General features: G+C 37.5%; 5 protein-coding genes across 5 annotated transcripts; 3 read left to right on the forward strand and 2 right to left on the reverse strand.

Annotated features, from left to right (window-relative positions):
* The first annotated feature begins 1,109 nt into the window (after positions 1 to 1,109).
* On the forward strand, positions 1,110 to 2,816 carry LOC137745400 (uncharacterized). The gene has a single exon (XM_068485353.2). It carries the CDS (start codon positions 1,467 to 1,469, stop codon positions 2,652 to 2,654), a length of 1,188 nt encoding a protein of 395 aa, XP_068341454.2. The 5' UTR covers positions 1,110 to 1,466; the 3' UTR covers positions 2,655 to 2,816.
* Positions 2,817 to 5,274: 2,458 nt separating this feature from the next.
* LOC137744069 (peroxygenase-like) lies at positions 5,275 to 7,135 on the reverse strand. The gene is made up of 6 exons (XM_068483931.2): positions 7,008 to 7,135; positions 6,576 to 6,725; positions 6,406 to 6,491; positions 6,101 to 6,195; positions 5,743 to 5,868; positions 5,275 to 5,643 (listed from the first exon to the last, which is right to left on the reverse strand). Exons 1-6 carry the CDS (start codon positions 7,129 to 7,131, stop codon positions 5,490 to 5,492), a joined length of 735 nt encoding a protein of 244 aa, XP_068340032.1. The 5' UTR covers positions 7,132 to 7,135; the 3' UTR covers positions 5,275 to 5,489.
* Positions 7,136 to 8,590: 1,455 nt separating this feature from the next.
* LOC137744897 (protein PHR1-LIKE 1) lies at positions 8,591 to 14,085 on the forward strand. The gene is made up of 8 exons (XM_068484709.2): positions 8,591 to 8,947; positions 10,586 to 11,382; positions 11,688 to 11,925; positions 12,004 to 12,080; positions 12,179 to 12,218; positions 12,567 to 12,624; positions 13,085 to 13,154; positions 13,365 to 14,085. Exons 2-8 carry the CDS (start codon positions 10,792 to 10,794, stop codon positions 13,737 to 13,739), a joined length of 1,449 nt encoding a protein of 482 aa, XP_068340810.2. The 5' UTR covers positions 8,591 to 8,947; positions 10,586 to 10,791; the 3' UTR covers positions 13,740 to 14,085.
* Positions 14,086 to 18,185: 4,100 nt separating this feature from the next.
* On the forward strand, positions 18,186 to 19,442 carry LOC148692122 (peroxisome biogenesis protein 12-like). Its single transcript, XM_088681058.1, has 4 exons — positions 18,186 to 18,414; positions 18,515 to 18,619; positions 18,738 to 18,875; positions 19,155 to 19,442. Exons 1-4 carry the CDS (start codon positions 18,403 to 18,405, stop codon positions 19,224 to 19,226), a joined length of 327 nt encoding a protein of 108 aa, XP_088537184.1. The 5' UTR covers positions 18,186 to 18,402; the 3' UTR covers positions 19,227 to 19,442.
* Positions 19,443 to 19,518: 76 nt separating this feature from the next.
* Positions 19,519 to 21,344, reverse strand: LOC137744200 (uncharacterized). The gene is made up of 4 exons (XM_068484062.2): positions 21,116 to 21,344; positions 20,917 to 21,020; positions 19,786 to 20,794; positions 19,519 to 19,671 (listed from the first exon to the last, which is right to left on the reverse strand). The coding sequence occupies exons 1-4, from the start codon at positions 21,197 to 21,199 to the stop codon at positions 19,606 to 19,608; spliced, it is 1,263 nt and encodes a 420-aa protein (XP_068340163.2). The 5' UTR covers positions 21,200 to 21,344; the 3' UTR covers positions 19,519 to 19,605.
* Between the last annotated feature and the right edge of the window lie 1,391 nt (positions 21,345 to 22,735).

Genomic DNA, 22,735 nt, shown 5'->3' on the forward strand with positions numbered 1-22,735 from the left:
ATTTGCTTTGATAATATAAACTATAAATTGAGAAATGCTAATGGAGACTCTCAAAAGTGGGGCTATGCATAGATAATATGTCACATCATGTTTTTTACACAATGTTTTATAATGTTGAGATTGGAATTAATATTAAAGAGTGAGGTGGAAGAAAGTTCATGGAGAGACTCCACTTTTGAGAAAGTCCCATTAACATTTCTCATCTTTTATAATGTGAGCATGAGAATTGAAGTTAAGTTATGAGGTGGCAGATGGTCCATGTAGAGTCTCACTTTGGAGAGAGTACCCCGTAGCATTCCCCTTATAAGTTATGTTGGGAATATTCAAAATAAGGCTGAATGACTTTTAAAGTGTCAATAAAAGTTGTCGTATAATATGATTATGCAAAACAAGGAGCATGAATTAAAATAATGGTTAGTATTTATTAATGTCCTCTGGCAAAAAATTACTAAATATAACAACATACAGTCATTTAGTATTACTATATCACGTGTTATAATATAATTAAAATATAATAAAATAAACACACGTATTGTAAAACGAATGAAATTAGTAACATTAGTGCGACTATTGAACTAATGTTGATTCATCGTGGTTGAGAGTGGTTAGTCAGTTTCCAAATAGTTATGTACTTTCAAGCACTTGTTATAACTATATGTATAAACTCAATTAACAAAGTTAATAATTAATTATCATGGGTGGAAGGTATTAGAAGCTTCTAATTAACTTGTTAATTCGGAGGTGGTCAACGAAGAGAAAGCTGGCCCCGGCCTCATCGGACTTAAATTTGAAAGAAAAAAAAATTACGGGAAAAATATTGGAAAAGTTCATGTGGTTGAAACAAAATTGCATGGTTGGAAAGACCAATTGTAGTCACTGCGAGTACGAAAAGTAAAAAGTAAATAACAGATAAATAGTAACAATTATTAAGCACATTTTATTCTTAGCAAAAATAAAATAAATAATTACTCTGTTTTTATCCAGTTCGACGTGTCTGAATTTGTACAAATTTAGATTTGTTAAGAAAATTACGGTTGTAAAAACCATTCAAAGTGTAACAAACTTCCCTAACAAAACGCCTTCAATAAAAACCTCAAATCTCCACAAACCATTCCTCACTGCAGCACACACCCTCCCTTCCCTAGTAGATTATACGTTTCCGGCGGCCGGTAGCGAAGTCAGTTGGTTAATTAATCGGGTTCCGGCGGCCGGTAGCAACGTCGGTCGGTTAATTAGTCGGGTTGTCGTTGGCAGTCTGTACGATACGAGTGCGTATGTACATCCACACATACATTTATTTGTTTGAATACAGGAGACAAATCCAGAAATCCAAACACCATCATTAACAAATTTACCTTGTTTTCTTTTTGTTAATTAGTTGCCTGCAGGATTTACTTTATTTAATTACTGTGATCGCTGCGGCAATTAATTAACTAATTAAGTTTTCCAATTTAATATTACAAATCATGCCACGGCCGTTCAACTCCTCGTTCCAGCTGCTGGAGATCAACCTGATCTCGGCCCAGGAACTGACGCCGGCATCGAAGGCAATGCGGACGTTCGCCGTCGCGTGGGTCAACCCGCAGAGGAAGCTGACGACACGTGTCGACCAGAACGGCCACACCAATCCGACGTGGAACGAGAAGTTCGTCTTCCGAGTCGACGACGACTTCCTCCGTGACGACACCTCGAAGATCATGATCGAGATCTACGCCTCCGCGTGGCTCCGCGACGTCCTGATCGGAACCGCCGCGGTGGTGGTGAACAATTTGCAGAACAAATCGAAAATGCGGTTCATGGCGATCCAGCTCCGCCGCCCCTCCGGCCGCCCGCAGGGGATTCTGAACATCGGGCTCGGCCTCCTCGATAGCACAATGCGGAGCATGCCGCTCTACAGCGAGCTCAGCTCCTCCGCTGTCGGGTACTGGGATCTGATGGAGGGGAAGACCGGCAACCACCAGAAGAGCAACGGCCCCAATTCGAAGGACCAAGACAAATTCATCATCTTCCAACGATCTCAGAGCGATCGGACGGGTAGCGATTACGGATTCTCGAAATCCAGGCCTGCATCCTCCATCTGCGACGGCGTCACAAAAAGCAGGCCCCCGAGCTCTATCTGCAACGCCGCCGCATACAAGCCCAAACATCAAGCGTCCTTCTGCAATAGCTCGATTGTGAACGGATCTGAGGTCAGCACCGTGCAAAAGAAGGGGAATGTGAACGGGTCTCTCTGCTCCGACGTCGGGCCCTCGCCGTCTGTGGTTGCGGCTGCGATCGCCAAGGGAATCTACCCGCTGCCGTACACCGGGGCCCGCGCACCGCCGGCCAATGATGCCGGGAGCTCATTGCTTGACGAATGGACGGACCAAGACAGCGTGGAAGGGTTAAAGACCAAGATCGAACGGTGGCGGACGGAGCTACCGCCGGTGTACGACTGCGCCAAGAACGCTGCCAAGAGCTCCCAAAATCAGAAGCTACTCCAATCATCGCACCGCCGCCCCAGCAGTCAGAAGACACGGCGGAGACGCGGCAGTGGCCGGGGGTTATTCTCCTGCTTCGCATTGGGCTGCGAGATCTCGATCTCTTGCGGCGGCAAGCCGAAGAAGAAGAAGAGCGGGAAGGTCCACCTCGGCGACGACTCGTACTTACAGTAGATGAACAGCCCAAAACGCCACCGTTTCCTTAATTTTTCTTGGGCGTGGGGCGGGGACGAGATAAAAAACGACACTGCTTTTATTGACGTTGATGCTGCTGATCGCACGTTCGGCAAAGCAAAGCCGCGCGGAGGTAGATTTTACGCATAAGAATTTGTTAATAGCTTACGGGATTGGATGTCGTTTTTAACATTTGAAACTAAGATTTGTAATTATTTTGGAGTTGATGAATTGGATGAACGTTGGGTCGTTTGGGTGGAGAAAAAAAATTGTTTGGTGCGTTTTATAATTAGAGAGGAATTGAGGGTGTTATTTAAAAGAAAAAAAAAACAAACGGTATAATTAGTGGCGGACCTCTAAAAGGGCACTACACTTGCTTTAAAGGCAAAATTTGATTCTCCATTAAACTTGCTGATGTAGTTTTCGTATTAGTTTGGTGGCAAGCTCTTCGTTGATTTGCTTAGTGCCAAACAAGTACTTCGCGGTGTTCAAAAAAAAAAAAAAAACAAGTACTTCGCTAATCTTCCAAATTCTTCCTAAACCCAAATTCGTTATCTTCTATTAATTCAGCTCCTCCATATTCGCTACTTCGTTTATATCTCTAATTTGCCAATGTGGTTTACTTCTGTTTTAATTGGGTTTTTTTTCTTCTATTGTGAATACAATAATACATGTTTGCAATAAGAGTCGATGAATTTGGACTAAGATCATTAATTTAGTATTGAATTCGTCATCTACATGAATCGAATCCAAAAAATTTCACATACAAATTTAGAAGAATATACTAAACTTTAGTGCTAAGTAATAGCATTTACATGGTGGTGGCCCCCATAAATTTAAACAGACAAAGCAAAGAACACAAGCCAACGCCGAGGACTGGAAGAGGAGAGATTTTTTTAGTGACCGGAACACGGGGTGGTACATCACGTGTCATTATATAAATAGTGGGATATATATGTTAAAAAGTTAGGCCATCTCCAACCGAGGGCTAGTTAGAGGGCTTGTTTTAGCCATCTGGAAACAAGCCCTCTGGCCCTCCAACAAATTAATATTTTAATGAACAGTACAATGCCATATTTGCTTCCATCTCCAACCGAGGGACATAGGGCTCGTTTTAGTCCTGTCACAAAAAACCGTCTCCATCGAGGGTCAAAGGGCCAAACATTATTTATTATTTAAATTTAATGTTATTTCATGTTACTTAATTTAATGTTGTATAATGGCATAGGAAGTTATAGGAAACAAATAGAATTTAAAAAAAAAATATATATATATATATATATATATATAATTCAAAAATAACAACTAGGTGACGTCAGCTAGCCGTTATACTCAAAATTTTCCATATTTGTGTTAGTTAACTTATAACCAACACTACTTCTGTCAAGTAGCCGTTTATTTCAAAAATTTTCTGTTATTTGTGCTGGTTATAACCAACACTATTTCCCTTATTTCTGCCGGTTATAACCCTAAATTTTATAAAATCATATCAAATCCTAATTTGACTACACCCTCTTTATATATAATGGAAATACCGAGCCTAGAACCCTAAATATCCTCAAGCCCCCAACCCAAGTTACCCAACTTCCCCCAAAATTAAAAACTCGTTCAATCTCCATCTCTCTCTGAGAAATGTGTATCTGAGTGGAAGCAGTTGCACAAAGAAGAGAAATGGCATAGGCAATTGCTTAGAGACGGAGAAGCAAGTGATGACGAAAATGTGCCCGGGGAAGAACAGGTGGTGGCGCGCGGTGTACAGGAGAGTTTTCGTTTGACTCGTGAGGAGCGAGAGCAGAGGCTGGAGATGATTATAAAAGAAAGACATGTGCTTCGACCCCCATGTGGATAATTCATGTGCTCATACAGGATCCATGTCGAGAGGGCTGTAATCAGTGTTGGCGGGGTTATTGTGTCTGAGTTTCATTTCAGCAGCAGTGAATATGTTCAATGTAAATATATGTCAGTCATGTCTATGTTGGAATAAGCTAGCTAGCCCCGTTGTTGTCGTCGTGGTCGTTTTCTCGTGTCGTGTGTGTTTAATTCGGGTTTGGTTTGCTCTTTGGACTGCTTGTCTGGGAATGGCTATTAATTACTATTAGCTAGCAGCAGCGCCTGCTGTTGTTGTTGGGATTTTGTGCGACAAGGGCCTTGGGAATTCCTGATGCAGACATTCAGGTGGAATATATAGACTGGTTTGAGTTGATTATATATGGTTATGTTTAATCTCAACCCTAAACCCTACAACTTCTCAGAGCATTGGATTTTGTTGCATGATTAGGGTAGCTTAGTGTAGTTGGATAGCTTTCACTTTGAGGAGATCGCGCAGGGTTGGGTAAGATCAATACACGGGGTCTCATTCTTTTTGTGAGAGGTGTCTTACATATGAAGTGGTCTAGTGATCTCTACACAAATCAAGGAGAGAGACGTGAACAACCATTAGATAAAGCGATAAACCTGGGGTAGTCCGGGTTAATAATGTAGCTAATCATCGACATGACATGAGTATATCCCCTCATCACGTGAACGTGATCTGTTCTCATGAGAGAGGAGACGGACGAATCCGGTTGTATAGTAGAATCTCCTCGTTTAGGCATATGACCAAACAATTTTTACGTTACTGTTTTAAGCGTAGGAAAAATTAGAGGCTTTTACTGAGTTGGAAGTTGGAACAATTGAGAAATCTAGGAGTTCTTCATCCAACTCAACTCCTTGAAGTGTCATTATTTAAGTCTCTTTCTGTTACCACTTACCAATCTATCAAAATTAGGCCAAAAGAAAACTCAAAAGCTAATACAAAACACAATCAGCAGCTCGTTAAGTTACGTTTGCTCCTCCTCATCCCATCTTACTAACAGCACCCTTCTGCAACTTCGAACAGTACTCGAACAAGCTTCCATCAAAACAACGCCTCACGGCTTCCTTTGCCAAGTAGCCGTATTCATCTTTTGCAAGAACATACAGAACTCCCCATTCCAGTTTACTTGCAATCCTGCAAACAGTAAGGGAAATTAATCAACTGCGCTATCATGTTATGTTTTCGCGTCTGTTTGTGTGTGATCGAGAGAGAGAGAGAGAGAGAGAGACCGACCAGCCAAAGAAATCAAAGGCATCACGGTTAGCCTGAGTCATGTGCCAAAGCTCCTTGAATGTAAGCTTATCAGGCACAGTGCGGGCGTACTTGCTGAACATGTTCTCCAGATTTGCAGGAATGTACCTGCAGCATACATGCAAACCAAGGATCTATCAGGTTTGCAGTAGTTATAGTAAAACCCCGTAAGTACTGATCATCCGGTCTAGTGACAACTAGTCCCCCATTTTATTGGAGGAGACCATGACATCAAATCTCATGACCGAATAATTCTTGAAATAACCTATAACACACGTTTCGAATCGTTCAATCACATCTGAGACACCCTTTCTTTAGGTTTGTGGGCAGGTACTCTCACCTTCCCTCCGTGTCATAGGTCCCTGAGTCACTTCCATGTTTTGCCCTGTGTATGTTCTCTATGTGAATTGCGAAGAAAGGCGACGGTATCCATGTCTGCAGAAGAAGTAAATGAATTAATTATCCAAAATTAGCAGTTATAGTGACAATGAATTAGACAATGCAGATAGTTGGCTTTTAAAAAGTAAAATATCGCGGGCAAATGTACGTCAGGTAGTGTGCTTGCACTCTTTCACCTAAGTTTGAATCCCTTAAATTAGACTGGATTATAATATCGCTGTGTCAATGAAACATCGCCAAACTTACAGGAAGAGTAGCATAACTCATAGCTCCATGGACAAGAACCATGAAGATGAACGAAGCAACCGGATTAAACCCGAGTGCACGAAATCCTGCAAGAACTGATTCGAGTAAGACGATCCATTTCTGTACGTGACGTGCCAATCGAAAACCCTAAAACTTCAAAACTGATTTACCTCTGAATGTTTCGGAAGGGTAGATTATACCATCGTTGTCTTGGTCGAAGAATGCTGCATGCTGTTGAAGCACAGACATGTTGGAATGCTTATGGCCCCACGTGCCATTGATGTTCTCCATGTCAGGCGCAATCATAGCCCTAGGCATGTCTGAAATTGACAAGATTTAATTAAAATAAATAAAAATTAAGCACTTCATTCATGCATTGTTATGCATGTGCATGGTTGATCACGTGAAACAATTGCTATATCTTCTAGAACATAAAAGCAAACTTAAACCCCTAGTTCAGGCTATGGAACAGACGTCCATTATCTATATGAACAACATATTGTAAATATGTCATGATAATATGTCGATATCATTACAACTAGCAAAATGTACGACCATATATATATATATATATATATATATATATATATATATTTACTTACATGGTTTGGGGAGCTTGGTCTCCAAATCATTGCGGATCTTCCTCTCCACGGTGATCGGAGCCTTCTCAGCCCTTGTCGCCATGGACTCACTGGATGCCTGCTGCTGGCCTTGATCAGCTGCCATCTCTCTCTCTCTCTCTCTCTCTCTCTCTCTCTCTCTCTCCACTTCAGCTATTAATTCTTTGTGCTCGTAATTAATTACTCTAAATGTTAATTAATTAATAGAGAGAACAAAGCATTTTAAAAAGAAAGAATTAAGAAGCTGAAAATTAAGCCCAACAAACTCCAAGTGACTCGCAGTGGTTATCGCAGGACAAGTTTACCACCCGCATGGGTTGGTTTAGGCGTTTGAAGGGAATTTAGGTACTTGCTTTCTACTTTATGTTGTGTTGTCTGCCATATCATATTATACGTGAAGTTGGATATTAATTTACGTGTTATAGTACAATAGTAATAGAAATATAAAATATCATCATGCACTCCTCTAATAAAAATGTAAAAGTAATCGAAGTGGATGATGATAAATTATTTGTCGTGTTGCATAGCCAAACATTGAAGATTACAAGAATCATACGTTGAAAAATTAATAGATTAAGTTACAATGTATAACAAATGGTTGCAATCATAATGCCATTCAAACATTTTATGATAAAACCTCATATCTATTGTGCTAGTAGGCCGTAAGATGCAAGTTAGAAACAATATTAATGTAATTAGTATTGAACCGTTGATCTATTTCTTTAAATCTCGACAAAACTTCATATCAATGCTTGACTAGTTGTCTAGAAGATCATGTTTGCGTAAATTGGCTAAAACTTTAATTGTTATCACTTATTTAGCACTATTATTAAAAGAACTTTCTTTGTCAACCGAAGAGGATGAAATTTTTAACATACCCTCATTGCAATGAAGATTTTTTTCATAATTGCTCTCAAATTGAGAAATTTTCAATGCATTCTGAACACAACAAAGTGGTGTACCATCTCGTGTTCCGGATGCACTAAAAAATCTCTCCAATTTCAATTTAAACACAAACATGTACTCCTTAGGTTTTCTCTTTTCTACGTATACAAAACAAGGAATGAGTAAAAAGAGAAATTAGTTTCAGAGTGAGTCACATGAACATGAAAAATGATACATATTATGGGAAAAGAAAGCTCTATTCATTTGGTCAAAGAGCAATAAGAAGTTCACCATAACTATATAAATTTTATTCCTTTTTTACTATAAGGTAGAATTTTATTACAAATAAACACAAATTATAATATTTTCTTTCTGCACATCGTGTTTATAACGAAAACTAATTTCCAAATAAAAATGAAAATTTGCAAAGAGAATTATTATTAATACTCTAAATTTATCATTCTACACTTTAAATTTTCTATATTTATAAGAAAAAATACACTTATAAAAAATCTATAATGAAAATTTTAAAATGGCAATAACACTTCACATTTCAAATAGCCCAAGAATAAATGGGAACTAACGTCAAAGGACAAAGAGGTACCACAGGGTCCCACCTTCCTTGGGTGCATCGTAGCCATGTAGATTGCCACCAATATATTCTTCTCCAAATCACAACAGTTGGTTAGCATCAAATTAATAAAAATTAACCAAAATCCGACGGCCAGAATCTAAGATCAATATCCACTGGTGGCAGCTTATCATTTTTTCCGTGTCAGCACATAAAGAAAGGGGAGAGACAAAACAAGACGATTCTTCTCCTCTCTTTCTTGTGAGGAGAGAGAGAGAGTTGTTCGTGTTGTGAGAGATTAAGTCAAGGAGAGAGAACACAGCCATCTCTGTGTCCACCAGATTCTCTCACAGAAGTGCTTTTTCCTTGTTCCTGCTTTTTTCTGCAACAGAAGCCTGAAAGCTTTGAGCTTTTGATTCAAAGTTCCAGCCTTTGGGGTTCAGTTCTCAGTTTTTCTCATTCTTGCGTAAGATTGGTCAATCCCCACTTTGAAGTTCCTTTCTTTTTTGAAGAAACGCAATTAAATTTATAGTTGGTATTTTCTGTGTAGTTTGATGTCTCCATTTCAGTGTTCATATTCTTTGAAATAATCTGAAATTAGTGTGCTTGTAATCTTCTTGTATTCTCTGCTGGGTTGTCATTAATTTTGATCACATAATTTAATAATTTAATTTGTGATTATTGTATGTGTTTATGATGCTAAGTGGGATTTTAGTGATTGGAATTTGGATTGGATGGTTGGAAATATCAAAAGCTTTCTGGAAAAGGTGATTTCGCTTTGCTTTTAATGGTTTGATATGTAATTAAATAGTAAATATGGGTCTTAAGTTGTTACAGATTCTCAACCTCTGCGGCTTTGACTTCTGTTATACCATTGTTGGCAAGCATCTATCCCCCATCAGTTGGCTACAAGAATTGACTCACTTATGGCGCCTGCATAAGGACGGTTATATTGGCCGGGAGGCGAATTAGCTTTGTCCTGCCTATAATTTTCAGTACACTTCTAATGTAAAACTTTTGCACCGGTGTCCACATTGTCTAGTTCATTTAGTTGCCCGGAATATTCACCTTCATGTACATAGAATGAGTGTTGTTAATGTGCGTTCTTGTGCTGGAATTTGTGTTGTTAACGTGTTGACGCTCCATCAACAACAAAGCCTTATCCCACTTAGGGGAGTCGGCTTATCCCATCTGGTTACAAAGATGGGAAGCCATAAGTGAGGCATTTCTTGTGGGGTTGGTTTTTCCACTAAGTGGGGTTGGCGTTTTCAAAAAGCTGAGGGGTTGGCTTTTCCACTAAGTGGGGTCGGCGTTTTCAAAAAGCTGAAATTAACTTTTCCAGAAAGTCTTATCCCACAACAACAACCAGATGGGAAGCCTTATCCCATCTGGTTAACAAGATGTACTAATATTCCTAGTATCCTAACACTAGTACTTCAATTAAGGCCTTCTCCTTTCAAGAACTTCAGGTTTTTTGTTCGAGAAATTTTCTTTATAACAAGCAGCTTTTGTGATGACTACAAAGTTCCTGAAGTCGTCCAAATCTGTAGTTTGGTGGATATTGTTTAGGTGAAAACAAATGTTCGGCTTATCTGATTAATTGAAGACAAAAAAAGGAGTGGTTCATACTTAATAGATAAGAAAAGAGAACCAACGTAGGAGCTTTCAGAATGGTTAATGACAATCTATATGTATTCTGGATGCCCCATGATTGTGCACTTAATTCCTTGTTGATGATTATCTTTGACTCTTTGTTGCAAGTTCCTACTTTTTCCTTTCTTCGGATTTTACTTATAATTTCAGTTGGGAATGCTGCTTCACTTTGCTCTGGATTAAACCCTGAAATTCTGAGATGTGCATCATTTTTTCTTCCACTGTTTAATGGTTTTGTCTTTTGTATGAAAATTCCTTGAATGATAAGCTGACCATTTTAGCTTTATAAATGGAAGCATGGATAAAAACTAGATATTTTTACGTTATTGCCAGTGGTTAATAGTTATGCGGTTTACTTTTGGTCCTGAAGTTTACTGTTTACGCAAGATAGGTTGTCAGATACGCTGTGGACTTTAACCGGATTCTTTCTTTTTGTCATTTATTTGTACAGATACCAGCAGTAAGGTTCATCGAGTGATAGTGAATGTGAACATTAAGCTGAATGGGCTCAAAGTTCTCCTTATGTGCACATGATGTTCCTGAATGTTGGCAATGAAGAATAAAGTTGAGGGAGTGCCTAAGAAGACACTAGTTGGCACACTTAATATAATGAACATGCACCCTGCTCTATTTACTTAACGATCAGATGCGAACCAGATGAGTGAATTTGGGGCTTCCAAAGCTACGTCTTCATCATTTCCGCGTCTCCATACCCATCTTGGCGACAAGTATTCCAATTTGCCGGATTCTTTTCAGGTTTCATCACAAAGGGAGAAGACTATATACTCTATGTTACCGCGGGCTTCTTCCCCTGGGAACTTATTTTCATCATCTTCTAGGCCCAATGACATTCATATTTCTTCAGTTCCCCCTTGTGAACAGCGTCCCCAAAACTCTCCATTCATTTTTAAATCACAAGTTGATGAAAACACTGAAAAGTCATTGTCACTGCCCTGTTCTTCTAATTCTCCCCTTTCAGAAGTGCAACCTACAACGTTGATTAATTACCCTGAAGAACACAGAGATATTTCTTGGTGCCCAGATTCACTTCAGGAATTTCTTCACTTCTCTGAAAATGTCCCTGACCAGAATGGCCTGGTGGATAGTAGTGCCGGTGTCATAACATCAGAGGAACATGCTGGAAAGACCAATTGGTCTGATTGGGATCCCTTAATTTCGTTTGATGACACTCTGGACCCAAATTGGGAGCTTCCCGTTGATGTTGATGCAATTGATCCTAAACCAAAGGTGTGTTTTTTATACTTATGAAGTTGCTGTTGGATCATTACAATTACTTTTCCAATAGAGCCAATTTCGATAATTTCATGGCTCTTCAATTCTTTAGTGAAGAATATGTGGTGTTATGTTCTGTTTCTCGAGATTGCTTTGAGAGCTTTTTTTCTCCAGTCAACATTTTTTGTGACATTAATAAGACATGTATTAGTTATTTTCGTTTGGCTCGTCTTTATGGGATTTCAACAAATTTAACCTTCTGGTTGAATTTTACTTCAAGTCTTTTACTCTAAGAGTACTTTTGACTTTTTATGACGCAGGAGTTGTCAAAACCATATTCTGATATCCGAGTGCAGCAGCCCCCGGTTCAACAACATCAGCTCCAGGTTCAACAACATCAACCCCAGGTTAATCAGCATCAGCCATTACAATCTCTAGAATTTCGTTCTAGTCCTGAACCGTTGTCCAGCGCACCTCCAACCAAAGCCAGAATGCGTTGGACGCAAGAACTTCATGAAGCCTTTGTGGAAGCGGTCAACCATCTTGGTGGTAGTGAACGTGGGTAACACATGCTTTCGTGTTTTTCTCTGGTCATAATGCTATCTCTTGACATTGACTAATAACTTTGACAAACAGGAGCTACCCCTAAGGGTATCTTAAACCTCATGAAAGTTGAAGGATTAACAATCTATCATGTAAAAAGCCATTTACAGGTATGTGAATATATTTCTGTCCTCAATTAGTTCCTTATAACAAGCTGTGGTTAGTTTTATTCGTTTTGATGGACCTTTTTTATTTTTTCTAATTTCAGAAATATAGAACAGCAAGATACAAACCGGAGTCATCAGAAGGTAACGATTACTTCCATTGTTCTTTTGCTCTGATAATTCTCTCGAAAACATCTTTGAGACCTTTGGTTTGCCAAATTTCATATATAAATTTTTTTTATTGCTGCTACATGTTTTAACGTTTTTTCAAACTCTTAGAATTGTTAAACTGCTTTCGAACATACATTTCTCTTTCCCCTCAAATCCTATGTCTGTGTTATAGTATGAAATATACATCTTATTTCCTTACAATTCTCTCGTCGGAAAAAAGAAATTCACTATGTGTGTTACGTATTTAGACATCCATTCGTAAAAGAATCTAGCATTTGAATTATGAGTGAACGATTCTATTTTATTTTATTTTTGTGCCAGGATCATGCGAGAAAGTTTCAACTCCAATTGAAGAAACCAATCCCCTAGACATGAAAGGGTATGTACTTTTCCTTCACCCAAAATATTGAAGAATATGCATCTCGCTCTTTTATTTTCTTTCTCTTTACCTTCTCTAGTTTGACATGCTATGTTATCAGTTTTCATGTATTTTCTTCATCCGAGGAAAAGTTTCATTTATTAAGCAATTGAACTTGAATGTTAAATGGTTAAGAGACGATCTGTTTACTTGTAGGACCAAATTCTATCATATTTGAAAACTAGTAGTTTCCAACTTTCCATTCCGCTCTAGTTACTTCTTAGTTGTTACAGTTGGCCATTTTTCGTTAAATGGTCCTTAGAGGAACTTTCCAACTTTATTTTTTTCAAGAATTGCATTTTTAATCTCATTGTTGGAACTAAAATGGTTCGCACCTATCTATCTATCTATCTATCTATGGTCTACTTGTGAGCTGTTAAGTAGAAATCAGGCTAAAAGTTTTTATGTGTACTTCTTGCAGGAGCATGGGTATTACAGAAGCTCTGCGGTTGCAGGTGGAACTCCAGAAGCGGCTTCATGAACAACTTGAGGTATGCAGTTGGAAGACTTAGATTGTCTTTTGTAGTTTTGGTTTGGAATGTGCAACAACTATTTGCTTGTCGGTAACTGGGTAGGGTACTCAAGTGACTCTACGACTTTTGAGATGTGGACGCAGAAACATAGACACATGGGGCGCGGGGGAGAAATGGGAGTTGATATTGGTTTTTCACATGTTCTGATGTTATGGTTAATGTTTGCAGAACCAAAGAAAGCTGCAGTTGCAAATTGAAGAACAAGGGAAGTGCCTTGAGAAGATGTTTGAGCAACAGAGAAAATTTGAGGACAACAGGGTCAAGTCTGGATCATCCACCGTGGATGACCACTCTACTCCGCTATCAAACATTGCATGTTCTTCCCGTGGAGACGATAAACCAGAAACCTCCAAACATCACCCTGATAAAACAGCGATCAGCACACCCTTAGAAAATGGTTCACAAGATGCAAGTAGCAAGGCACAAGAACATGAATGTCCCGAGGATCCAGATGGTGTCGAGTCTGGTGCCCTGCGCACAAAACGAGCCAGGAATGGATCGAATAAACAGAATTCTCAGGAGTTGTCTCGACCGACCCAGTAAACTTGGATAAGGAGCATGTGTGAGTATATTATTGTAGGACAAACCAAGCTGATCGAAATCAGAGTCTGAAGGTCTCTTTATGCTGTTATGTGAACCTTGACAAACTTGTTTTGCTGTGTCCAAAAGTGAAGGCTCTAGTTTTGCAGCGTCCAAAAAGAATCATGAGTTTACTTTTTATGCTTATGACTCTTAGATTTAATATTGTTCAAACTTAATCATGTTTTTCTTTTCTTAACTATGATTATCGGCATCGTGTGTGTGCGGAGTAACGATCGCCTAGGCCCTTGAGTCTTGATGAAATTGTGTTCACTCACTAGTCAATCTTAATTTTACCATTTGATCTTAATGCAAATAGTTTAGACCAGTCTCTTTACTTATATGTCTCAGTAACATGAAATGTCACATATCACATAACCGAAGTAGTTCAAAAGAATAACCACATCAGAAGAATTAACGAATCTCTTTTTTCTTGGACAAATTAACGAATCTCTTAACTTGGATGAAAAATAAAATAAAGTAAATACGTATAAACAGGGCATGTGGTAAAGTGAGACACTAAAGACAGCATAATAATTGCCGCTCACCACCATTAAATAAGTTAGAGAAGTATGGATTCTTGTCTCCAAACCAACTTCACCCAATTTTATGAGACATTTTTCAGTGTGTGGGAATATAATCTAGTATACTAAGTGTCATAATACAATTAAGAAACTTTTCTTTCAAGTTTTCAATCAATTATATTATTGTACTTGATATACTGGTCCTGTATTCCCGACACGCTGAAAAATCTCTCCAATTTTAGGTAACCTTCATTCACTTGATTGCTTGGTCCAAGCCCGACTTTCAAGATTCCGAAAATATTAGTCAGCCTCACCCTAATCTTCATGCCAAAAGTATGTGATTATAAAATTTGATAATAAATTCAGTTATATAAACTCTCATGCAAAAAGTATATTTTGCTAGGGATGATGATCTTCTCCGGATTCTCTTTGGGTTCTCATTGTGAGGATCTTAGGGATCAATTCATCTTAGCCGTTCATTGCATATCGTGTGACCAGTTTTCGTTACGTACTAGTTGTGTTCAATTTTAAATAAAAATTCAAAATGATTTTTGAGCGTATGATGATTCATGAACGGATATGATGAGCTGATTATTAGGATCCTCACAAAGAAGATCCGGATAGAATCATGTTCCTCTTGTTAGAACACAATTAGTATGACACATCACGAGACCTCAATTGAATTTATTATCAATTTGCATGAATTTAGAATTTAAATGCGTCTCATTTTTTCTTACTTCTGCAATGATTTATTAAAACTAAAACCTCTCAAGTAGTTTTTTTTTTCTTTGTTTTTCTTGAATCAAGATGAAAAAGTTGTAGTTCTATTATAAAACTAAATTATATGAGAAGTAGGTCAACCATTTATTATAAGTTCATGTAAGGTCCCTTCTACCATCAATGTATGATTTATTCTCAACACAGGTGCTCACGTATAATGATTTTCAAGTCAAACATGTTGGGTTTCACATGTAGGACAACCTGCTATGAAACCATGGAAAAATTTGAGATTCCACTATCAAACCAATTGTCAATATGAAAAAGTTCAAGGTCTATATATGATTGAAAAACATTAAGATATTGGAGGAAACTATTTAATTGATACCAAACGGGGGATTTCTGGGTCGACGTTATAGTAGAAAGCAAGGTGCGTATGTTGAAAAGTAGAGGTTGGTGGTCTGTGTATATATCATTTTCACGGTAATTCTGAATGTTGATTTTGATGTCACGAACGCCCTCGTTGGAGGCCACTTCCAAACTAAAGGTGCAGTCAAGTGCTTGGATATGAAATCTCCTGTACACCTTTTGAAAAAAATTGGGGTTCCACTATAAAACCTGGCAATATGAGAAGTAACTTAGCCTCTTATACAAACACACAATCCAAAAACAGAAAATCTCCAGAGACCCTTCTCCCACTCCTCTTCCCCCTTCTCTCTCCTCCCTCCCTCTGCCCCCACTCTCTCTCCTCTACGATCCCGATCAGCCCAAATATTTGGAAACCCTAATTTCTGAACTTGCACATTGTTCGAAACCCTTTTCGCTCAAAAATTTTGATCACTCTATTTTATTATTCTGATTTTGCCCTTGTTATCTCGTCGTTGATCAAAAACTCGGTAATTGATTTTATTATGGAACCTCAACTTCCTTGACCCTTTAGACTACAAAGTAAGTAAAGAGATAAGAAAGGATAAATAAGAAAGGCACGGAAAATTATTACCTTTGCCAAATTTTATATATAAAAATGTATTTTTCCTTCCTAATATAGAAAGTTTGGAGTGTAAAATGAGATTTTTGGAGTGCTAATAACAATTTCCTTTATTAAAACTAATTAGTAATATGTGATTCATTCGCAACACGGCTGCTCATGTACAACGACGCAAACGGAGTGACATGGAGCACGCGTAGTCATTGGGCTTCACATGTGAAATAACCTATTCTGAAACCATGAAAAAAGTTGAGGTTGTACTATAAAACCAATTGTCAATATGAAAGAGTTCAAGACCTATATATGATTGAAAAACATTAAGATAGTGGAGGAAACTATTTAATTGATATCAAACGGGGATTTGCGGGAAACAAGGTGTGTATGTTTAAAAGTAGAATGTGGTGGCTAGCGGATATATCATTTTCACGGTAATTCTGAATGTTGATTTTTATGTCATGAACGCTCTCGTCGGAGGCCACTTCCAAACTAAAGGTGTAGTCAAGTTCTTGGATATGAAATCTCCTGTAAATCCTTAGACTACGAAGTAAGTATAGAGAGAAGAAAGGATAATTAAGGAACACACTAAACATTATTGCTTTTGGGAGGATAGTTGAGTAGCCTGAAGAGTGTTCTATCAGCCAACAAGGGGCTCAGAAATCATAAAAATCCACTGAAAACTCTAGGCAAATTATCTTTTACGCATCTAAGAAATGTTCATAATGAATAGACGAATAACTAATTAGAAAACTAGATTTTAATTCTTAAATAAAATAAGTTTAAAAAAAATGTCTTATATAAGATTAAAAATTGATTTTAATTCCTAAATTCTATTTAATGTCAACATATGTATTCAATATCTCTCTTTTTATTTATAATTTTACGGTGTTCATAAATTAAATTTTATGAAAATACAATAAATTTTAATTCTCATTATAGTAAGTATCTTATATAAGAAAATATTTTTGTAGAGATTTTTTGGTACACTTCTGTTTATGCATTTTTTTTATGTGCCTCTAATTTATTATAATATATTTAGGTAAGAACATTTCAGTATACTAGTTAGTATAATTTATTTAGGTACTGATATTTCAGTACACTAGTTTAGTATCATATATTTAGGTATGGAATTTTCGATACACTTATGTTTTTGCATATTTTCTTATATGTGCCCCTTATTCACTACAATATATTTAGGTAAGGACATTTCGGTACACTAATTTAGTAAAATATATTATGATATGTTTAGGTACACTAATTAGAGGAAGTGAAACAAAATTAATGAATTAAAATGTGTATAGTAATTTTAAAGTTTAATGTAATGACATTAAATAAGATATCTATTAAATATTTAAAACAAAAATATAATATAAATTTGAATTAAGTACACATTAAAGGACTAAAATCAATATTCAATCTAACATCAAATTTTTATTAAATTTTAATCTTTTTCGAGAATTTAAGTTCAAAAACCCCATAACTAATATATACAAGGTCGAATTAGTTGGTAAACATTTGTTCATGGGAAGAGCTTTGTATCCCGAAATCATAAAACACAAAGTTTGATTACTCCATCCATAAATTTTCTAATGTACCTTTTTTCATGCACTTATAAGAAGTAAAAATAAACAAAAATAAAAAGAAAGTAGACCTCTTTTCTTTCCAAAATGTTAAAATAGAAAGTTTGGTTATTAATGATGTCAATTCACCCTGTTGAGGGTTTCCACCGATTCCACTCTTCCCTAACAAACAAACTATTTAACTCATTAACGTCATTGATCTACTAAAAAATATTTGATTATTAATTTTTGTAAAAAAAAATTGATTAATCAATTAATTCCAATCCTTTTTTACATTTTATTTTGCTAGCCTTGATTACAAACAATATTAGTACTCTAAGTGACTAATTAATCATCTTCACTTGTCAATGAGAAACCTTAGGTTCGATTCTCGCAAAATATGAGTTTGAACCATATTATTGTTAGCCTATTGTAAGGATATTTCCCCCACTCTCTTAGTGCATGAGTGACTAATTAAAAACACGGGAAGGATTTGAATACAAAACATAATAAAAAACTATTATACTTGATGCACCGATCTATGTTCCCAATATTTTTTTTTGTTAGAATGAGTGTTAAAATGAGGGAGGAAAAATCTCCCGCACACTTTAGTTTTGCTCATAGGTTGTGCAACTTTTTCCCAAAGAGAGAGAGAGAGAGAAAAAAAGACAAATTGATAATTGAACGGCGTTGGCATGCTTTTAGTGAAAGTTTGAACTTCGACTTCGACCAAAAAACAAGTTCGTACTTGGAACTGTCAAAATTCCAGGGGGAAAGCAAAGTGTTTATACTCAGTTCCTCGAAAAAGTTTCGAGTGGGAACTTCCTCTGCAGCAAAAGAAGATGTTGTTTCAGGTGGGAGGCCAAGGATACCTCAAAACCTTTTCTCCCACTTATCATTTTTATTGTTTTTGTTGTTTTCTTTTTCTCATAATTTAATTGATTATACTTATAGATGATGGAATGGTGGTACCAATCTGCCGACGAGAGAATGTCAGCTCCAACCATATACCCTCCACCTCCTCCATCTCCACCTCCACCTCCACCTCCACCTCCGCAGGTAAAGTGCGGAGTATTGTCAGATTTAATTGTGTTCTTAGACTTTAATGAGACTTCCAGTCGATCAAAGTCTTGGTATGCTGCTTAATTAATAAAGTCTAATCTATCATTATGAACAGGTTGCCAAAGAGGGGATTCCACTGCCACCTGATAGAGCTCTTTGCCCTCTCTGCCCACAAAAGCGTGCAAATCCATCGGTAATTACAGTTTCTGGGTTTGTCTTCTGCTATGCCTGCGTCTTCAAGTATGTTTCTCAGGTGAGGCCTCCAGGTGCTGTTAGCTTTATGAGTAGATAAACACACACACACACCCCACATATCCGTTGGCAAGTCTGTGAGGAAGCCCTTTGTACACCACTTCCCGTGGTTCTCACTTTAAAACCCACTGCTGAGCATATAGGGTGATCTCAGCATCTTGCACTATCGAGTACATCAACATGTCTGCATATATCCCCAGCAGGGGAAGAAAAAACTGTATTGTGAATACATTAATCTTATGTAACTGATTGGTCTTTTTGTGTTTCTTTTTTGACACAGTATAAGCGATGCCCGATCACATTGATTCGTACTACTGTCGGCCAGATAAGGAGGCTCTTTCACGACGTGTAGAAAACCCAATTGGATACATCAAAGGAGAAATAATTCATTAGTTGAGATGCTGGGATGCTAGGGTAGCGATGACTGGCAAAACAAATAAATATTGTATCGTGGGGAAACCGTAGGTAGTCTGGGAAATGAAAGGAAGAATGTTGTATCTTGATTATTTGTTGTATTACTGTATCCTACACCCTTTGCCAAGAAAGAAGAATTCCTCTTTTTTCGGTTTTTCGCCATTACCGAGTTAATTTCTGTCTGTTTATCAGTTGAAATTTGCAGTATGTAATTCGTTAAACACTAAAGGTAAGATAATGCAAGAAAAATTTATGTGAAGAAAAATAGCAGAATTACATAAAATCTGGCAGACAACCTTCAAAATTACATGAATATATCACATTTCCAAAGCTCTCTCCAATTTTGCCTTAAATGGAGTGGACTTCCATTCCACTTTCTGATCCTGCACAATCAAACCGGATTTCATCAAGGTTCGAATCCCCTTCCCGTAATTTAGAATAGTTTAGAAAATTATCGATTGAATGAACGGAAATATCAGTTCGAACAAATCTCTTACCAGTCTGTTTTTCCCTGTTGATTTCGGCCTTCCTCTGCAAGAAGAGCCTGAGTCCGAATCCATGGCCTGTCCGGTACGACTCCAGTAGCTCCCAACAGTACCAATGATCGGCATTTCCTCGGGACTCGGGCTTGGTGACCCTTTTTTTGGAGTAGAAGAAGCCGACAACTGCTTAAGCTCTTCAGTTGTCCAAGCTCCCAGAATTGGCCTATCTTCACGGCTTCCGGGTGAATTAAACTTGTTCCCCACAGAATTCTTACTACTTGCATTTGACTCCGGTGTGGTCTCAGACTCAACCAGCCAGCTCGAAAGGCTCGTGTCTACGCAAGAAGATGACTTTGTCCTCGGCCTTGCGCAGAGTTTTGACAGCTTCAAAGCAGGCTCCGGACTAAGGTGTAATTTCAAATCCTGCTCCTCCACCTCCGTGTGTATGTTCTCCTTCTCTTGGTGCTGCTGCTGCTTTGAAGCTTCTGTTGGAGTTGACTTTCCGTTGACCTCCTCCTTCCATTGAGCAAGATTTTCAATGGGGTTCGATACTGCCTGAAAGTGAGAACTCTGTCTCCTGTAATCTCTTCTGCCATTTTGCTGCTTTGGCATTGGACTATTCACCTCCTTCTCATCTGTTCCAGCATCATCACAAACTTGTTGTTTTCGAGAATCAATCGATAGCGAAAACAAGGACTCGGAAGACTCTTCCTCAACAAAGGTTTGCTTACTACTCTCGAACTCATCAGCATTAGCACAATCATCACCTTCATCCTCACTGTTTTCGCAATTTTTGTATCGATGATTCAATGGATGAGTTGATGGTGATACCATACTTGATACAACCGAATTCGGTTTGATCCCTTTTCGCGCTTCCTCTTCATTCTCCTTCGCATCACAAATTTCCACCAATAAATTGGAGACTTCTTCCTTGGTGGGAGTTTCTTCATCATTTGCCTCGACATTCAAATCAAATGTGACTTTCTTTTTGTCACCATTCTTTGATTGTTCTTCAATCTCCTCTCTAAATACACATTAATGAACAAACATAAATTATAAACAAAATAAAACCGTAAATCCAATGGAGAAGATTCTCTGGAAAACCAAACAAAATCAAGATCCAAGCTTTGACAATGGATTTCTTACACTGATACTTTGCTGGGTTTAATGGCTTCTATAAATTCTTCTAGCTTTGTGGGTTCAGCTTCAGCAGGTTGGATTTGAACAGCTTGTTCAGCAACTTCAATGCTCTGTGGAAAATTAATCTCAGATGGGTAAAGATCTAAAGTAACAAAATGGAAATGGCAGTAAAAATCACAGGAAAGAAGAAACTTTGTGGGCTTACTTGGTGTTTAAAGGGGTTTACAGTGACTGATTTTTTGAGCTTTCGGCGCTTACAAGTAGAGAAGCACTTTGGAAAGCACCCCATGAATGATTGTCGACTTTTACAGCCGACTTCTTTCGGATGCCTTTTTCTTCGGAAAGAGAGAGAGAGACAGAGAGAGAGAGAGAGGACTGAGGATGCAACGGTCAAGAGCGTTTGAAGACGAAGAATCCGAAAGCTTGAAAATATGACCGTTGAGATTTTGTCTTTGGGCTTCTTTCTTAAGGAAAGTTGGTTTGGGTGGGCTGGGAAGGAGAGAGAGAATTTACTAAAATGATCGTGACCCGGCCCAAGACATTGGTAAATCGAAAAGTATTGTAGCTATCTAGAGTTGAGTAACTTAGGATGAGTAATTAGGCTATTCTATATAATGGACACCCATAATAATTCGATATAAAATTCGTCATTTAAGAAAATTGAATTTAAATTTTATTTATTTACAAATAAAGATGAATACAGTCAAATTGTAATGCTAACTAGACTTGGACCATTTAAAAAAAAAAAAAAAGTAGATTTGAAAATTGTTTTGGACGGTGACAATAAGTTAACCATTTATAGCAGGTGGCTCTTTAATATATTGGTGAAGATGAATGTTGCCCTTATATCATGGCGTGGGTTTAAATCTCATCGGTTTTCTAATCTAACAAATCTATCGTTTGACCAAAAAAAAAAAAAAAAAAAAACTATTTATTAATTTTTAACTTAAAAAGCAAAGATTGAGGTCCAATCACTATTAAGTCCTCTCCAAAAATAGAAACAAAACACGAATAATTTCCTGGTTAAAATTTTTGAGAGAACGTGTGCCACCAAATTGTAAGTAGAAGTGGGTTGAAATGCCTTGAGCTTTTTCAGATCCCATTAAGTATTAGCCCTACCCTTCGAATATGAAAAGTCTAACCTTTTTTTTTTTTAGTACGTTGATATTTTTACACTAAGGGGAGAGGAAGTTCGGCTAAGCCACACAATGGGTAGCCTAATTTGGTATTGAATTTGCCATCCACGAGATTCGAACCTAAGACCTCTCACTTCCAAGTGAAGATGAATATCAACAAACCGTAGTACTGAATGACAAGTCTAACTTTCTTTGTAAATCGAACAATTATCTTAGTGGACCCAAATAAGACATCAAAATTGAACCTTTCAAAGCATTACCAAACAAAACCACAAAATAAAGTTTAAAAACATGTATCGCTATGACAAGTGACAAGGAAATGAGAGTAGAAATATCCCTAACATAACTCTCGTGACCAATAAAATTCTTATTTTCCGAAAACGGATATTCACAAAATGTTGTCGTCAATCCTTCTCTCCAATAATTTCATGAAACCCTTATAGCATTTCTTAATCTATTTCTTTAATCTACATTTAGCACACAACGACATGTATTGTCTTTCACAAATGAAATTAAATTCTAACAAATAAATAATAAAATACAAAAGAAAAGGACGTAAAAGATGAATTTTCAGCTATATATTATCAACTAAAAGGTGATAATTATGTGCATATATAACTTAAAAGCCTTGTCACTACTTACACACGATTAATTTAGTGATATTTTTTATATTATAGATCATTTTTAGA

The sequence above is a fragment of the Pyrus communis genome, chromosome 12, assembly GCF_041283825.1.
Source record: "Pyrus communis isolate YQ-2024b chromosome 12, ASM4128382v1, whole genome shotgun sequence".
Lineage (NCBI taxonomy): Eukaryota > Viridiplantae > Streptophyta > Magnoliopsida > Rosales > Rosaceae > Pyrus > Pyrus communis.

Coding starts and splice junctions, on each gene's coding strand:
- LOC137745400 (XM_068485353.2), top strand. CDS start 1,467: ATGCCACGGCCGTTCAACTCCTCGTTCCAGCTGCTGGAGATCAACCTG.
- LOC137744069 (XM_068483931.2), bottom strand. CDS start 7,131: ATGGCAGCTGATCAAGGCCAGCAGCAGGCATCCAGTGAGTCCATGGCG. Junction 6,492..6,575: donor CCCTTCCGAAACATTCAGAG/GTAAATCAGTTT, acceptor CAGTTCTTGCAG/GATTTCGTGCACTCGGGTTT. Junction 5,644..5,742: donor GCCTTTGATTTCTTTGGCTG/GTCGGTCTCTCT, acceptor TACTGTTTGCAG/GATTGCAAGTAAACTGGAAT.
- LOC137744897 (XM_068484709.2), top strand. CDS start 10,792: ATGAGTGAATTTGGGGCTTCCAAAGCTACGTCTTCATCATTTCCGCGT. Junction 12,081..12,178: donor ATGTAAAAAGCCATTTACAG/GTATGTGAATAT, acceptor TTCTAATTTCAG/AAATATAGAACAGCAAGATA. Junction 12,625..13,084: donor AATCCCCTAGACATGAAAGG/GTATGTACTTTT, acceptor TACTTCTTGCAG/GAGCATGGGTATTACAGAAG.
- LOC148692122 (XM_088681058.1), top strand. Junction 18,620..18,737: donor CTCCACCTCCACCTCCGCAG/GTAAAGTGCGGA, acceptor CATTATGAACAG/GTTGCCAAAGAGGGGATTCC. Junction 18,876..19,154: donor TCTTCAAGTATGTTTCTCAG/GTGAGGCCTCCA, acceptor TTTTTGACACAG/TATAAGCGATGCCCGATCAC.
- LOC137744200 (XM_068484062.2), bottom strand. CDS start 21,199: ATGGGGTGCTTTCCAAAGTGCTTCTCTACTTGTAAGCGCCGAAAGCTC. Junction 20,795..20,916: donor AAACCCAGCAAAGTATCAGT/GTAAGAAATCCA, acceptor ATGTGTATTTAG/AGAGGAGATTGAAGAACAAT. Junction 19,672..19,785: donor CAACAGGGAAAAACAGACTG/GTAAGAGATTTG, acceptor TTGATTGTGCAG/GATCAGAAAGTGGAATGGAA.